Genomic DNA, 17,230 nt, shown 5'->3' with positions numbered 1-17,230 from the left:
ACCTGAGGATAGAGCATGCTCTCTATTGATAGCATGCACCTGCCAATATTGGAGGCTATAAAGCAAGCCACCAGAAGCCAAGCCACCAGAAGCCAAGCCAGTGGAATATTCAACATGGCAGCCTCCAAGATCGGGGAGCCGTGGCTCAGAACAAGCGATTTAGTCTGGAAAATCGAACCTTGAAGCCTAAATTAGAAAAATCAGGCCGCACAAATGAGGTCGCTCTATGAGAACCTTTACAGTGCATTTGTTAAGCCAGGAATATCCATCAATTCCAAATTTTTGGAGTCCAATAATTTCATTTGTGACTGTATATACCTATATTGTTGTGGTTCAATGTGAACAAGAGAGAGCAACAACATATTGAGCAATACAGCAGAGCAGCCTGTTCAAAAACCACCAAAACAAAGATGTCGTCTTCGTCTCTGAATTCCCCCAAGCCCATTACACGGAGTCTGTTAAAGCACATATTCTCATCGTCATCTACGTGTCTAAATAGAGCACACGTCATTTTCCCTCTCTCTAAAGGAGCATCGCCCCAATGCTAAACAATAAAGTTCATTTGGTGAAAAGGAAAGTCCGTCAGCAGTCACTCGCTGACATAGGGCTTCATGCACACTACGTGCACAAGTTAGAACGGTGCTGTCGGCACCTTGTACAGTAAGGGCTATCTGGAATGATCACATATGTGACGTCACTTAGCCATCGCAGCTCGTTATAGGGTCTGAAATATCTCCTCAGGAGCTTCCCGGATAGTCCCCGTTTTCGTATAGTTGTCCAGACCCATACTCTGTCACCGTGTTTATAAGTTACAGGTCTATGATGAGCATTGTAACGACCTGTATCATACTCTTGCTGCCGATGTATTTGCATGTATACGAGCTGCCTGGCTTCTTCTAGACGCTACGTAAATGCCTCGGCATCCATGTCAATGTCAGGTTCGTGTGGCAGCATGGCATCGAGCATCGTCCCTACCTCCCGTCTGTGGATAAGGCTGAAGGGAGTCTTCTGTGTAGTTTCTTGTTCGGCCGTGTTATAAGCAAACATGATATAAGGGAGAATCTCATCCCAATTTTTTTGCTCTATATTCACGCACATTGAAAGCATGCCTTCGAGTGTTTTGTTCAGGCGCTCTGTTAGTCCATTTGTTTGTGGATGGTAGGCTGCTGTCTTTAAATGAGTCGTGCCACTGATCACCAGGACATGATCGAAAACTGTGGCTGTGAATGCAGTGCCTCGGTCTGTTATGACGATGGTCGGCGTGCCATGTCTCAGGACAACGTTCTCTATGAAAAATTCTGGCCAATAATATAGTATCTTTGTCGAACTCTGTTCAGTGTTCGCATGTATCCTAGATGCCCAGAAGAGATCTCGTTGTGACGTGCTCCTAGTGCTTCACAATGAAGAGCAGTAGGAACGACGAGCAAATAGCTGGATCCACTCGAAGAGAAGTTCATTATGCATAGAACTTTGTTCCTTAAGTAAAACGATGACAATCCTCTTGCGAAAGCCTTAGGTGCAGTCTGAGTGCATCCATCCTGGAAATTAACCAAGCCAAGCAGCTCAGGGTCGTCACATAGTTGTGCGTTGGTAGACGTGTCGAGAATACCGAGGAATGCTGTCTCCTCTGCGTTGAAAGAAGGAACCATCTTTATGGGTGACCGAGACGAGCAGTCAGCACCGGTATGGCATTTCCCCGATTTGTACATGATTGTCATATCCGTCTAAGATTGTCATATTGCAGTCTAAGGCCCCAACGTGCTAATCGCCTGGTTGGGATCTTTAAGATTTGTGAGCCAGCAGAGTGAATAATGGTTGCTGATAACTTTGAAGGGGCGACCGACCGTAAAAAGATGGCTGAAATCTTGTAACCGTCCACACGACGGCGAGGCACTCCTTCTCAGAAGTAGCGTAGTTTGCTTCTGGTGTGTGAGAGCGTTCTGCTTGCATAGACGATCACTCTTTCTGTGTCCTCCTGGCACTGCACAAGCATGGCTCCGAGACCAACATAGCTGGCATCAGTGTGAAACATTGTAGGAGTTGTCTCGTCAAAAGCATAGGGGGCTTTTGTAAACGGTTCCACAAATCGGTAAATGCAGCTTGCATTTTGTCACCCCACACAAAAGCAACGTCATTTCTCGTGAGGCGAGTTAACAGTGACGCAATGTGAGTAAAGTCTCCAGTAAAACACCAATAATGCACGCAGAGGTCCAGAAAGCACCTGACAGCCTCTTTATCTGAAGGTACTGGGAACTGTGCGACAGCAGCGATTTTGTTAGGATTCGGGCGGGCACGCGCGTGACTAAAGATATGGCCAAGAAACTCTAGCTCCTCAAAGCAAAAATGACATTTCTTCGGCTTTAGGGTGAGGCCGGCAGATCGTATTGACTGCAGAACTGCTGTAAAGGGCAACTCCGGCGATTTTTTTACCATGTCAAGATAATGGAATATTTAGGTTCCCAAGAACCCCCTGTCACGCGTCTGATAGCAGAATTGTTCTGCAAATTCCAAGATTATTTTAAATAAGCAAAAAAGCTAAAAAAAACGAAACCGAAACCTGGCCAAGCAGCCGAGCAATCGTGTGACGTCCCAAGTGTCCCCCGCGGAGAAGGCGCGCCACTAGGCATGCAGGTCTCGCCCACTGGGCGAATGAAACCAGCAAAGAGCAGACACTCAACTGCTTCGTGACTGCACCGGACCTTTGGGTGACAATGTCAGCTGTGCCAGCTCCTCGTATCTGTCAAATATTGACAGTTATGGTTCTGATGAATTCAATAGCCATGAACTGCCATTCGCATTTGACCCGCCACCACGAGAGCCAGCGCCCATGTGCTATCGTGTTGCAAAACGAAGACCAAGGGTAGCCCTAACCACTCATTCTATGCATGCTGCTTGCTAGTTTAGTTGTTTTACTTGTCCTCAGGGAAGCACTAAGATGTGGAGCATGACTTTCTGCATTTGCATCTTGCAAAAAAGCCGCTCACAGTCCAAAGCACTGACCAGTGCATTTGTTTACATCGGCAGGCAGAGTGACCACTCGTCGTTCGCCTGATACAAAGCGGTGCCTAGGCAGGCAAAGCGATCTCAAACGGTGCCAGGATACTTGGTGTTCTAATACAAGTGCAGCATCTTCACTCCTTAGCTTTGGTCATCTACTTGGTTTCTTGGCAAGCACAGCAGGGTTTAGGAGCACAGTGGAGCTTCCTCACTGCTTGTCTTCCAGTCTTATATGCACATTTGCTTTGACTGGAACATAGTGTTTTTATTGCTAATGCAGCCATGGCGGTGCTTGGTGCTTGTTGTGAAGTTGGTCGTTAAATGTAGTGTCTTTTGGACACCTCACGCTAGGGGTGTCATGGTACATAAAGCAGTGCTGATGGAAATGACAATGCTCAGTGAAATATCTAATGCAATGCAAGCAATGATTTAGTGGCACATTGAGCAGGTGAATTTTGAGAGCTCTTGTGGTATGGTTTACACTCGACCGGCTGAATTTGAGTACTTGGAACTTTATTTGCCTGATTTATTCAGAGCACTTGGAGGTAATCTTGCTTTTAAGCTAGGAACATGACCCAGATCCAACAGAATTCCAGTCACGTGGCAATTCTGATTGTTTTGGGAGTGGATAAATGTTCAGCTCAGGTGTGTTTTCTCTGTCTGTGATGTCAAAAAGCCTCTGCATCGCTGCAAGCTTGAGTCCAAGCATGGTAGGAACTACAGGTAAACCTCAATATAACGAACTTTAATATAACAGAACTCTGGATATAACAAAGTATTTAACTTTTCATAACCTCTTGTCCATGGAACACCATGTATTTACAACCTCAAATAATTAAGTGTGTTTGTATGGGATTTCAGTATAACGAAATATCACTGCCACTGCAGAGGAATGCCGAGACAATAAATAAAAACTTTTGCGAACACAGATGGGCAAATGATGGACTTACAAGCGGCTGCTTGCAAACGAACCTCTCAAATCGCGTGCCGTGCGAAAAGAGCGACAGCCGAAGTGGAGATGCATCATGTTCCGCATAAAGTCCAAGTGCGATAAGATCCTATCGTGCTCTGTGCGCTGTGTGTTTTAGGTGCAAGGAAAAATGCGCGAGAGTGAGACGAAAGATGGTGGCTTCACGAGTGGTGCCTTCCTATGCAAGCAAACTGAAAGAGGGGGAGGGGAGCGAGCTTACGAGAATGCGATCAAGCACGGGTGGGGGGGGGGGATTGGCGGGTAAGTTGGAGCACATCTCGGCCATGGCTGCACATGGCTGTAAGTGCGTCTGAGCACATAAATGGCCGCGCACCCTGTTTTAGAGGTAATCTGCCGCATGTGCAAAGAGTGGGCATGCTCAGGCGGTGTGGCATCATGTAATCTGTCTTCCCATGCATTTAGTATTGGAGGCTGCGTAACCTCAAGTTTTGGTGACCCATTGGAACGAGAGGCAGACAAAGCATTCGCTCCCCACTGCTGGCACTTTTCATGATAGCGTTGTCCCAGTCTGGGTGGCACTATAAGTCAGGGGAAAGGAGTGCACGGGAAAGCGTGGCTGGCTTCGCTTAATTTGCACTGCCGATGTGAAGATATTGCCGACGTGGCATGAAACCATATAATTTGTCACCGACTCCCACATTCATCAAAATGAATTGCTTTTTCATTCAAGTTTGCTTTTATCGATTGCCCAATAATTTGGAAAATTCTGCAGCCCCTTTTCGTGTAAGAAAGATCAGCGACTGTACTTATTTGCATAAACGGTCAAATTTCAATACAACAAAATTTCAATATGACAAAGGAAATTGCCGATTTTACTGACTTCATTATATTGAGGTTTAACTAGTTGAATGTACCATAATGGCATTCTTTTTTTATTCATTGTCATTCATGCCACAGGTTAGTCTAGAGTGTGTCCTTAGGTGGTTTTGTTTTACAGGAGTAGTGGGCAGGGCGGTAGTGCCTGTCCCACTCACTTGTAGCACTGTCTTTTCCGGCACTGATCCTTGACTGCGATTGAGGCTCTGTCACGCACCCCCGCTGTTGTGTGTGTTCAGGTGTGTTCCACCTGAGTGTTCCTGTGGATAGCCTGTTCTTCATTGGGAGCCAACTGGTTGCTCTGAGCCACTTGGGCAAAGTGGGCGTATGGCATGCCATGACACAGCACTGGCAGGTAGGCCCTCTCTCCCTGACGTCTCTCTCTGACCACACAATTACAGGTTCAGTGCAGGACATCTCGATCAGCAGTGCACATGCACGCGATGCAGCACTTCTAAAAAGACATAGTTTGGCTTCTTATGCGGCAGAAAACTAAACAGCTATGTTGAGCACCCACTCGTCAATGTCCTGAAAATGGTTTGCGCATTGAACAGGGAAGCAAAATAATGGTAAGTGCTGCGTTAGGCAGCATGAAGAGGAAAGTATGGTTAGGAAGCAGGTTAAGATAGCTGATATTCATGTTGCGATAAAGAGGAAAGAACTGATGTTGAGCAGGTGATGTGTTAGTGTAGAGCAGATAAGCCCTTGCTCCATTAGATTAATAATGTGGATGCAAACACAGTTAGAACTGGCACAGGATTACCGTATTTACTCGCACCTAGACCAGCCCCGATTCTAAGCCAACCACCAAAAATCCAAAGCCAGGAAAGAAAAAAAAGAAAGCTTACCTCGAATGTAGGCCAAACAAAGAAGTGAGGACACCATTCACAAAATGAAAACAGCATTTATTTAATGTGAACATGCCGAGTTCATTCTACGTCATCATCGCTCCTGTGGTCCGGTAAATGGCGTCCTTATTGTGGTGCAAGCAAAAAGCATCCCCCATTGCCCCCTCCAACGATGGGAATTTTCCTCATCAATGCCGAAATCCCACCCGCTTGGAAGGTTTGACGATGCCTCTGTGACTAGCACAACTTTTCGTTTGAAAGCGACACTGTAGTGGCATAGCCTGTTTGGGGCCATTACGATAACGTCACGTCACACGCCGATACGACCCAGGTCAAAATAGTGACGTCTCTCGTGTACTTTCGTTGGCTACTGGTGCGGCCAGTAGCGGCTGTGATACTGGCTTTTCTAGATGGTGCTAGCATGCACCATATTTAGCAGCTTCAATTAAAAACTGGTGCATTTTTAAAAAACCTCGAATCTAAGCCGACCTTAGCGTTTGGTACATGATTATTTGAAGAAAACTGTCGGCCTTAATTAAAAAAATATATAGCAGGTGGTGCGGTGAAATTAAAGAATTTGCAGGCACATAGGGCAGATTCGTCTGATGCAAGAAAAGAGCAATGAACACTATTCAAAATTCTGTAAGCAGGGTTTCCCACATATATAAATCGCCCTAACCAAGATGGCCACATTCCAGACTTGTATGCACAGTGCAGTTCATTTATAATGATAGCACATATAACGATATATTGGTTATAATGATGAGCCAACTTAAGAGTATCAAATTATGCATTAGAGCTACGAAAAAAGACGTACACAGTCAAACCCAAGTATATCGAACCTGTTTACATCGAATTATTCTGGATATCGAACAATTTCTGAACACGGTATACCGTATTTACACGATTGTAAGTCGACTCGAATGTAAGTCGACCTCCCCATATCACTTGACCGGAAAAAAAATAAAACCCGAGGGCGCATTCGATAACGAAAATTTATTAGTAGCTGACATGGTCATTGGACTACTCGTCTTCACTAGTGCTGCCATCGTCATCGTTGCTGCGGTCCCACAGCGTGTCGTGGTCCAGCGAAATTTCAAATTTGGCAAACGACCGCACCAGGACATCTTGCAGAACAGCAGCCCACGCCAAATGCACCCAACCACACGCAGCCGTCAAGGAGGCTCTTTTGACAGGTCCGGTTGGCGTAATTTCGCAGTCTTCTGCCGCCAGCCACTCGTTGTACTCACGGCGGAGCAGAACCTTAAAATTAAGGCGGAGGTCCGGGCTTATTTCATGACCACGTCGCACTTCACTGGCAGGGACCGATCATGCATTTCAGCGACGTACGCCGCAAGCTTAGCCTACAGCTCCGGAAAGCGTCCACACTTCGGCACGTGGGAAATTTCTCACTTGCCGTCACACAGGTGAAAATTTCGCTTCGCTGCAGTCGCCACTCTCGCACCACCCGTTTAGAAACATCGAAATTGCGGCCAGCTCCGCAGTGATTTGTTTCTTCGGCGTAAAGGATGGCAGCCCTCTTGAACGCTACTGTGAACGAGTGCCGAAAGATTAGTGGGCCTACAGCACTCATGACGACTAGGGAAGCGTAGAAGTAGCACGTAGCCGAAGTGGAGCGCGTCAAGAAGTTAGTCAAACCAATACCAATGCCTTTAAACAGAGAAAGAGAAACCCGCGAGCAGTGTCTGCTCTTCCATGAACTACCGATACTCCCCGCAAGCGCCGCCGTTCTGAGGGTGCCGCCTTTGGGGACAGCGGCGCTTTTATCAACTATCGACACCCCCCCCATGAGTGTTGCATGCACTGTAAGACTCTCAAAAACGTTGAAAAACCCTTCCGAAAAGCGAACAAACACGCGGGATAGTGAAAAGATACGGGTAGGGCCATAGAGCAAACATAAAATTGTAACTACGTTGTAGCTCTCGTTGGTATGGCTTTTTTTTTGGCGGGGCCATGTTTTGGTTTCGATTGTAAGTCGACCCCCCAACTTCAGACTTTCAAATTTTAAAAAGGGGGTCGACTTACAATCGTGTAAATACGGTAGTTACAGTGAGTATATATAGCAAAAGTTACGCTTGCATCGAACAAAAATAGCAGCGACAATCGGTACAATCGGTATATCGAACGTCAAGCGGGGCAAAAGTGCACCCGGAAGTTGGCTTTCCCACACAGCAGCGGGGAAACCCAGTGGTGTGGCTTTATCCAACCACTCTTCCTACCACGACCACGCTGTGCCAGGCGAGCCGTCAACACCCGCCTGCAAAAAATTATCCTGGCCCACCCGCAGCACTTGCTCAGACAGCCAATCGGAGGCTCTTGTGCCCTCATCGTGCAAGATGGCGAAAGTGCGACTTGTCTCGCTGCTTTTCTGGTTCATTGTGCTTGCACCTTGTGGGCCTTCTCCCACAGTGTTGCTGTGATGAAGCGGCAGAATTTGCCTTTAGCTGTGAAGCTTGAAATCATAAACCGGGTAGAACGCGATGAGAAGTCGGATGTCCCCGCAGGGTGCAAGATTCTGAGAAGCACCCTCAGCACGATCTTGAAGAATAAGGGGGAGATTAGGGCTAAAGTTGACAAACTCGCCACCCGGGGCCTGCGGCGCCCGACACGTACGCACGGCCGTGTATAAGTGGTTCATCCGAAACTGCTTCAGACGTACCAGATACCCTGGGCCTGGTGATGTCTAAATTCTGATGAGTGCAATGAAGTTATTGCCGGGTTTGCCGAAGCTTGGAGCGAGCTGTCAGAATTTCCAGAAGTTGTTGACGAATCCACTTTCGATGAGTTTGTGAGTGCAGATGATGGTGTCGCGACCACGGGAGAGCCCCAAAACGAAGACTACATTGCTGACATCATACTAAGCAAAAGTTAAAGTGGGCACAATGAGGAAAGCAACGACGGTGCTTTGCCCACATCCTCAGAAGTGATTGGTGCACTCGCACTAGTCCGGTGCTTCTGCCTGAATGTGGAAGGTTGTGGCCTCAGCTGCTTCGACTCTTTAGACAATGAGGAGAAATGCATGCATCACAGGCAGTGAAATTGCTCGAGCAGAAGAAAATACAAGACTATTTCATGCGAAACTAAGCTAGTTTCATCAATAAAGCGTTTTTATAAATCATATGTGCTTTTATCATGTCCAATTCTTTAGCAGGCTTATATCGAATTATGCTCTATAACAAACTGATAGGCGTTTTTTTGCAAGTTCGATATAGCCAATATATATATTCACCATATATCGAGCATAACAACCAAGATTTTGCCGGGTGGACACCATTTTCCATGCAGAATAATTGGGACATTTGAATTGTCAAGTTCCACTGAAATGAACAATGCCAAGACGGGGCAAAAAGTTTGCCTATGCGATTTCGTATGTGCCACCATTTCCACGCAGCATGTCCCATCCGTGCACTGACAGCGAAAGCCATGAAGAGCATCACAAAATGGCATACCACGCCACAAACAGGTGGCAGCTGCTTCGCGTCCACGTCCCCCATGCTCGTGCTCTACGCGTCCGGGGAAGAGAGAGAGAGAAAAAAGCTGCAATAAAGACGAAGCAGCACAAATCCTTTCTACACTGCTCTCTCAGAAAGAGAGGAAATGTGCCACAAACAACCCAGTTAGTAAGTTAGTTAGTTAGTTAATAGCCGATGTGTGTGTTTCTCTTCTGTGTGTCCCGTCGAAATGCTGCTCAATCCAACTTCTAGTACAAAGGATGGTACTGCCAATAGAAACGAGTCAAATGATATATCAGGAGCTCTGTGGTGTGGTTACAACTTTGTTTTCTCTACAGCTTTAGATGTAACATTCAGGTATTCAATGCACTTGTATGAAATAATTTTTTAATTTTTAATAACTTTTACTGTGCACACAGCACCCACAAAAGTGTCAATAGTTGATACAAAGGCTGCTGTACCAGTTGCAGCAGCACCGACACTCGGAATGGCACCAGTTCGGGTAAGTATCGATACTTGATGGAAGAGCCAACACTACTCATGCATTTCTCCTTGGCTCTTTATTTGAGTGGTTGACTTGACTGCCTGCTTTGTTTTACCATCTTGCTTCATCAATCGTCATGAGTGCTACGCGTACAATAAGGATTCAGCATTCGTTCACGGCAACATTCAAGAGGACTGCCATTCTTCACGCCAAAGAAAGATACAACTTGCCGGCGGGCTGCAAGTTCGATATTTTGGAATGGGTGGTCCGAGACTGGTGCCTGCAGTGAGGTGAAATTTTGATCCGTAACAGCAAGCGAAGAGGCTGTTGCGAGTCGAAGTCGAAATGATTTCTGGAGCTGGAGGCCAAGTTTACAGTGTACGTCACTGAAATGCGCGATCAGTTCCTACTAGTGATGTGCGGCACGGTCATGCAACTTGGGCCGGGTCTGTGCTTTGGAAGCAGGATTACACCGGACAAACATCAAAGCCAGCAGAGCTTTGTTATCGAAGCTTATGGTGAGGGCTGGTTTGTGGGACTACAGCAGTGATGAGAATGGCAGCACTAGTGATGAAGATAGCACAAGTGAAAACAAGTAGACAGGTACTAATACATTTCCGTTTAATGCGCCCATGACTATGCCCTCGTTTTATTTAGTTTTCCCGACATGTAGTATAGGGGAAGGAGGGTGGTCAACTTACATTCCCGTCAACTTACAATCGTGTAAGTGTGGTAAATGTGCTGTTAGCAGCAGATGGCAAGAAATGAAGATTCTTGTACAAGTAGTGTTTTATTGTTAGTCTATATGCTTTAGACAAGAGCACATGCCAAGCAAGAAAGGCAGTTCGCTTATACGCATTAAGATCTTGCTTATATGCATTAAATGTTATTTTAAAACAATAATGAATCATGCATTGAAACCTTTATACTTGGTAGGGTTGTTGTTATTGCGAATTGGGCATTCACTCGATATTTAACTCTCAGATCCAGGATGTGGTGCCAATCACCAGTTTCGACACAGCGGGCTCGTGCATCCTGCTTCTTGGCTGCAGCAATGGCTCCATCTACTACATCGGTGAGTGTGGGGGCACTTCTTGGCTCAAGGAACCCTGACTGTTTTAGTAAAAGTGGTTGCAAACAAAAGTCGAGACAACATGCTGAGTTTCGGGATGTGTACAAATTCCAAAATCGCAATGTGCGTTTCTTGATATTGGTCACTTTGCTAATCATGTTTTTACCTTGCCAAATAATGTTCTATCAAATCGTCAATTGCAGGGACAGTCAAGTATCGAGTAATTTGAAGGTCACTCTTAACTGATGCCAAAATAGCAACCTTGCATTGCATTTGTGCAAAAACTGAAGGGTTCATATTGCCACCTGATGTGCCTGCTTTACTTATTTTGTTATGATTGTTCATGCAACATCTTATGTTGTTTTATGTTTTGAAGTTCTTGCATTACTTGTACACATCAATGCAGACCACCTGCCATGGTGGCGAAGTGGCTTTGGCATTGCATTGCTAAGCCCTGGTTAAAAGACATGTTTTTTGCCGCAAGTTAAAAAACACACAGGAAACGAAGACACATAGAAGACAACATGGGTGGCACCAGTACTCCGTCATATGATGGATCATGCGTCTAGATGTCTTACAGCATCCTCTCCACTAACCAAACAGTATCTTTTTTGAAATGAACTACAGTCGAACCCATTTATAACAATAGTCCAGTGCCGCGAAAATCCCATTGTTATAACCGATAATTGTTATAACCGGATTGCATGAAAAAATCAAAATAGGGGATGGCATAGGTGATGTGAGAAAACTATATAGGCAGGGAGGCCAGTGCCCCTCCCCACCACCTTCCTCCGCCCGGCTGCTGATTGTGTTCCCTCGTGTAATTGCTTCCTGGGTGCTCCGATCGCGTGTAGCAAGCCACGGCTGTCGGCGTTAAAGAATGGCACTGCTGTAACAACTGCAAAGAGGTGCCACGGATGGCAAGCAATATGTGAGCACTGCCGAGGCATCACTTCGGTGGCCCCAAAAGGGGCCTTTTAAAAATTGCGAGAAGGCTGCTGCGGCAGCCTGTTGGCTTGAGAAATCTAGAAGAAACGCTGAGGAGAGATAGCGACAAGTATCCTGGCACGTACTTCTTACTGGCTTGCACGAGAAAAGCCTATGTCTGTCAGCCATGCATGCTTTACGCAAAGCTTGCCGACATCCTTCTCCAAGGCATCCAAGCGCTCCATGTAGTGCGGCGGAAGGTTCTTCATGAAAACGAAGCTCCGGAGGGACTGAATCATGGTGGGCCTCCTGTGAGGACAACGTTGAGGCAGCCTACCCTGTCGCTTTTTTGCTGCCGTCATCGTCATCGCTATCCGATGCAAGCACATTCGTGACGATTGTCTCATCGGTTAGAAGCACTTAGTTTCCAAACCTATAGCCGTGCGCTTTCTTTTCGCTCGCAATGGAAGTTGAGAAATCGCGTGGCCAGGAGCAACTTCCACACAACCAACAAAAGCAAAAGCGAGCGATTAAGCCCTTTGCAGAACTGCACTGAATGAGGAGCCAGCGAGCAACATGGTGCTGTTGATGATAGTGATCTAAAGAAAGGAAAGACACTTGATTCTGCCACCCGTGAGGGAGAACAACATGTGAGGGAAGTGGTTCTTGTGGAGGGGGGGGATGGGGGGGGGAAGTTGGCACTATCTTCTGCAACCCTTGCGGGAGCACACCAGACGTTCATTTCAGGGATTGCAAGCCGTTTCTGTGCAGGTGCGAGGGAGAAAATCCTGGGGCTTTTGCTCCTTGAATGTATGACTCTGCCTAGGCACTATGGAGGAGGTTTCTTTAGCGCGTGTTGTAGGTGTTTGTCCCTAGGCATTCCGGCATTGTGGAGTGGGGTCGAATTTGTTTACGCTCAGACGCTGGCTGCCAGCACGGTAAAATAGGTGAAGCAGCAAGCCCTGGTGCCCACACTGGCGACCACTGTGTCTGACAGACTGTCTCGAGCCTGCGGCACTCATTCCAAGTCAGTCGTGGTGGATCATAGCTTTCCACCATAGTAGAGCCCGGGCCGCATATATTGAAAATCTAGAAGGCAGAGCGCCTTACAAGTCTGTCCGACGTACCTTCAGAGGCAAAGTTCTGACTGGTGTTGCAGAAGTTGCAGCGCGCGGTAGTGCTGAAATTAGCATCGCAAGTTGGTGGCTGCATGTAATTATGTCTATTCAATTGTGTTTTTTACTAATTGTAACATGTCATTATTTCGCATTATTGGCAGCGCCTCCAGGACACCAAAGCGGCAAAGGGGACACCAAAGCTAGAACCTGGACTGGTCCGTGGATTGGAACTCGCCGAGGCCTGCACGTGCCAGGGGTGTATAAGATCGGCTGTCTGCTATCACGGACAGCCAATTTTTTATGCAAACATCCCCTGGCACGCTTCTGCCTCCGCGGCCCCAATTCATGGACCGCCCTGCTTCCAGCTTTGATCCCCCCCCCCCCGCTACCCCATAGGTGCCCGGAGATCCTGCGCTGCCTGCTTTACTATAAACTCATGTGCTCTCCTGAGGCCTCTGTTTGCCGCTTACATGTGCGCTCCTGGAGCAGTGCTTGTAAAAAATGCAATCTATCATCGCGACTAAGAAAGCGACCCGCGACGCTTGCAACACCACTCAGAACCTTTATGTTTCTCAGGGTAGGGCGGCATAGAGCTATGGGTGCAGCCCATTCGTGTTCGGAGGGGTGGAAGAGTGACGGGAGAGAGCCACGCAGAGAAGACTTGAAAATGAGCGCACGGTGGCTGTTGGAACGGATCATGCAGCGGCTCGAATTTCTTGTTTTCTTTTTTTCTTTTCGAAGATTTTGCATTTGACCAGCTTCCGGCTCAGACACCCAGCAGCCAGACTTCATCGTTATAACTGATAATGCGCTATCGGGGCATTGTAGTAAGCATGTTATTTCACCATGGAAAACATACAAAAGTCAACGGTGCAGCAGCTTCTTATTGTTATAACCGATATATTGTTAAAACCGGTATCATTATAAGTGGGTTCGACTGTATACGAATACGACTTTATCCAATCATTAAGCAAATGTATTTGTCACCAAAGCTCCGAACGCAGTATCTTGCACAGGCGATTACTTTGTCCCCAGGACGATGCAACATGGCCAAAGAGGGCACTCACTTCGGGCGCTGTCATTCCTTTCTTCACACAGAATCCAGTGTATCTTGCATGGCAAGTCATTGCAACAATATAGCTGGCGATTGTGCCGACACTAGGTGCGAGTTCAGAAAACGCTCACAAAAAGAAAAAAGAACGTCTTTTAGGAAGCACCAACTAGGCCAACAAGCAGTTCTCTTGCAACAAGCCCGAGGTTGCGGGATCAAGCCCCGGCCACGATGGCCGCATTTCGATAGCGGCAAAATGCAAAAATGGCCATATACCATGCATTGGGTGCATATTAAAGAACCCAAGGTGGTCAAAATTAATTCGAAGTCCCCCACTACAGCGTACCTCATAATCGCATCTTGGTTTCCACACGTAAAACTGCAGAGTTAAAAAATATATATCAATGCAACCACCATGTCCTTGGAGCTGTGCTGATATCATCCTATTAAAGTGCGTTTCCAACTCGAGGTTTCCAGCTCCTTGATGACCATTCACCATGGTACTTGCCCGTCATGGAGAAATTGTTGAGTAGTGTAGAAATAATGGCCGGTCGAGAGCCACTTCAGTTGTAATTCACCGACAGCTACTCTGATTGGTACATTTGTCTCTGCTCAGTTAGTCCATTTTTTTGCAGGTGCAAGTTCTCCCAATAAAATGTTTCTTGTTATTCATGTAATTACTTCGTGATTGCCTTATTTTTCAGTGTCGTTTGCTGCCAGTCTGTTCCCTATGCACAAGGTGTCAGTGAGGCATTGGCAAGATTTTTTGGCACATACGGCCTGAAATCGCACACGGGCCGACAAACAAACAGAGACAGAAGCTCGTACATGTGAAAGAGCCTTTAGAAAGGTCAAGGTTTCCAGGGTAATCTACAAGATTCCGTGCAAGAGTTGTAACGCATCCTACATAGGCGATACTGGAAATTTTAAAAGAATTCAGCAGCATCAGAACGATGTCGGGAAAGGCAATGCAAGTTCAAATGCCTTGGCGCATCATCACATGACTACTAACCACATCATCAATTGGGATGCTGTAAGCATAGTCGAGAAGCGCGTATCTTCAAGACTACTCTTAGAATCTGTACATATTCAAACGACTAGAAACAAGATTAACTGAATGTGGGGCAATCTTCCCGTGATATCCATGCATACTCTGCTCGACCTAACACATAAATAATCACTCCCTCTTGCACTCGTCTTCATCGTGAACAAGGGACCCATAACGGTCTCGAGACATCATTATATGTTTTATAACCTTTTGAACCTTAAGCGAACGCCAGTTTATTTGACAATGTATCACCCTCACCTGAGGGTTGGACTATAGAATGAGATGGCTTCGACTGTCGTTGATAAAGATGGTAATGAAAGTCATTGCATTTAGTAATGCAGGCAACAGCATCAGTGTGAGCATTCCGCAATAATAGAGTGTGCAACATAACTATAGCTTTTGCATTCTTTCCTAAAAGGTGGAGCTTGAGCGGAACAGTTGTTGGCTACTCTCATAAGGCTAGATCGGCCTGCAGATCACAGCATCCTTCTTCTGTTTCTCTTTTTGCAGACATGCAGAAGTTCCCGCTGCGCATGAAAGACAATGATCTGCTGGTGACTGAGCTCTACCGGGACCCGTCAGCTGACCCGATCACGGCCATCAGTGTCTACCTCACCCCAAAGACCAGTCTGTATCCCGTTCACTCACACCTTCTTCATTTATGTTTGCAACACATGATAGCACTTCTTGTTTTCTTACCATATTTACCCGATTTTAACGTGCCCTTGAATCTAATGCAGACCCAATTTTTCTGGATTGAAAATAAGAAAATAAAGTGCACCGTAGTGTAACATGCCTCTGACCTATAAAACGAAAACGTAACATGCACCTCGTATCTGCAATCAGCCTAAATAAGACTGCAGACTTTACCTTCACCGAAAATATTTGTTCGTCATCATCAGCTTGTTTTTATGTCCACTGCCAGGATGAAGGCCTCTCCCAGCACTCTCCAATTACCCCTGTCTTGCGCTAGCTGATTCCCACTTTTGCCTGCAAATTTCCTAATTTCTTCACCCCACATAATTTTCTGCTGTCCTCAATTGTGCTTCCCCTCTCTTGGCACCTATTCTGTAACTATAATGGTTCACTCTAATGCTGTACTAGCTACCTTTATGCTGCGTTTCCAGCAAGACTGTTCAACATAACAAACTGAAGTTTGCTGCACCTTTAAATGAAATGTTATACAAGGTTTCTATGAAAAGATATTGCGTCTAAAGCAATTAGAAATCTGCCCTATGCATTATATAGCCTGCCTAGCTCCATTTTTTTTCTCTGAATATCAACTAGAATATTGACTAACCCCCTTTGCTCTCTCATCCACACTGCTCTCTTCCTGCTTCTTAATGTTCTGCCTAACATTTTTCGTTCCATCGCCTTTTGCGGGGTCCTTAATTTGTTCTTGAAATTCTTTGTTAACCTCCATGTTCAAGCCTCGTATATTAGCACCAGTAGAATGCAATGATTGTACACTTTTCTTTTCGATGACAGCGGTAAGCTCCCACTCAGGATTTGGTAATGCCTGTAGGCACTCCAACCTTTTTTATTTTTCTGTACATTTTCTTACCATAACTTTGGTCCCCATCGAGTAATGGATCTTGATAAACGTACTCCTATGCAGACTGTAAAGGCTAAATGGCGATCATCAATTCTTGTTCCATTGCCAGGCTTTTAATCATTACCTTTATCTTCTGCTTATTAATCTTCCACCCTACTCTTACGCTCTCTCGGTTAAGGCCCTCAATCATTTGTTGCAATTCATGCCCAGTGTTGCTGAACTCCACCATGTCATCTGCAAACTTAAGGTTGTTGAGATATTTGCCGTTTATTCTCCTAAGCCTTCCCAGTGTAATAGCTTGAGCACTTCTTCTAAGAATGCAGTGAATAGCATTGGAGAAATTGTGTATCCTTGCCTGATGCCTTTCTTGATAGGTACCGTATTTATTCGCGTATAACCCGCACCAAAATGTGAAAAAACGCGTTTAAAAAGTGGGGGTGCGGGTTATCTGCGAATTTTTTCCTTGGGAGGGGGGGGGGTCGGCTTCACCGCAATGTGCGGCGGCCTCCCCGTGTAGTCCGCCATCCCCATCGTCATCGACGCTTGTCAAGCCGATGAAGGGCCAACGAAAGGCCAGCATTGTTGAGCCTCGCGTTAGGCGCTGTTTAGTGTACTTACCCCAGTTTGCACTGTTTGCCTGCTTTGTTTTGGCATCATGAGTGCGACTCGACGGCAGTGTTTCACAGCGAAAGAGAAGCTAAAGATTATAGCCGCTGCCGAAGAAATCGGCAACAGAGCTGCTGCAAGACAGCATGACGTCGACGAGTCGTGCATTCGCGACTGGAGGAAGAAAAAAGAGAGTCTCGAAGCAACGAACCGGAACAGGCGAGCGTTTCGGGGTCCGAAGACT

General features: G+C 46.3%; 1 protein-coding gene across 4 annotated transcripts in view; it reads left to right on the top strand.

Moving 5' to 3' along the window:
• The window catches only part of LOC142568052 (BTB/POZ domain-containing protein KCTD3-like), a 176,375-nt gene that overhangs the window by 73,040 nt on the left and 86,105 nt on the right, over positions 1 to 17,230 (top strand). For all 4 annotated transcript variants that reach the window (XM_075678135.1, XM_075678134.1, XM_075678136.1 and 1 more), the window contains 3 exons: positions 5,044 to 5,159; positions 10,594 to 10,684; positions 15,336 to 15,452. In XM_075678135.1, the coding sequence (XP_075534250.1) occupies positions 5,044 to 5,159; positions 10,594 to 10,684; positions 15,336 to 15,452 (324 nt within the window). The remainder of the gene's footprint in view (positions 1 to 5,043; positions 5,160 to 10,593; positions 10,685 to 15,335; positions 15,453 to 17,230) is intronic.

This window comes from Dermacentor variabilis, unplaced genomic scaffold (assembly GCF_050947875.1).
Source record: "Dermacentor variabilis isolate Ectoservices unplaced genomic scaffold, ASM5094787v1 scaffold_16, whole genome shotgun sequence".
In the NCBI taxonomy this organism is placed as follows: Eukaryota; Metazoa; Arthropoda; class Arachnida; order Ixodida; family Ixodidae; genus Dermacentor; species Dermacentor variabilis.
This window is presented reverse-complemented; position numbering and strand designations above follow the sequence as displayed.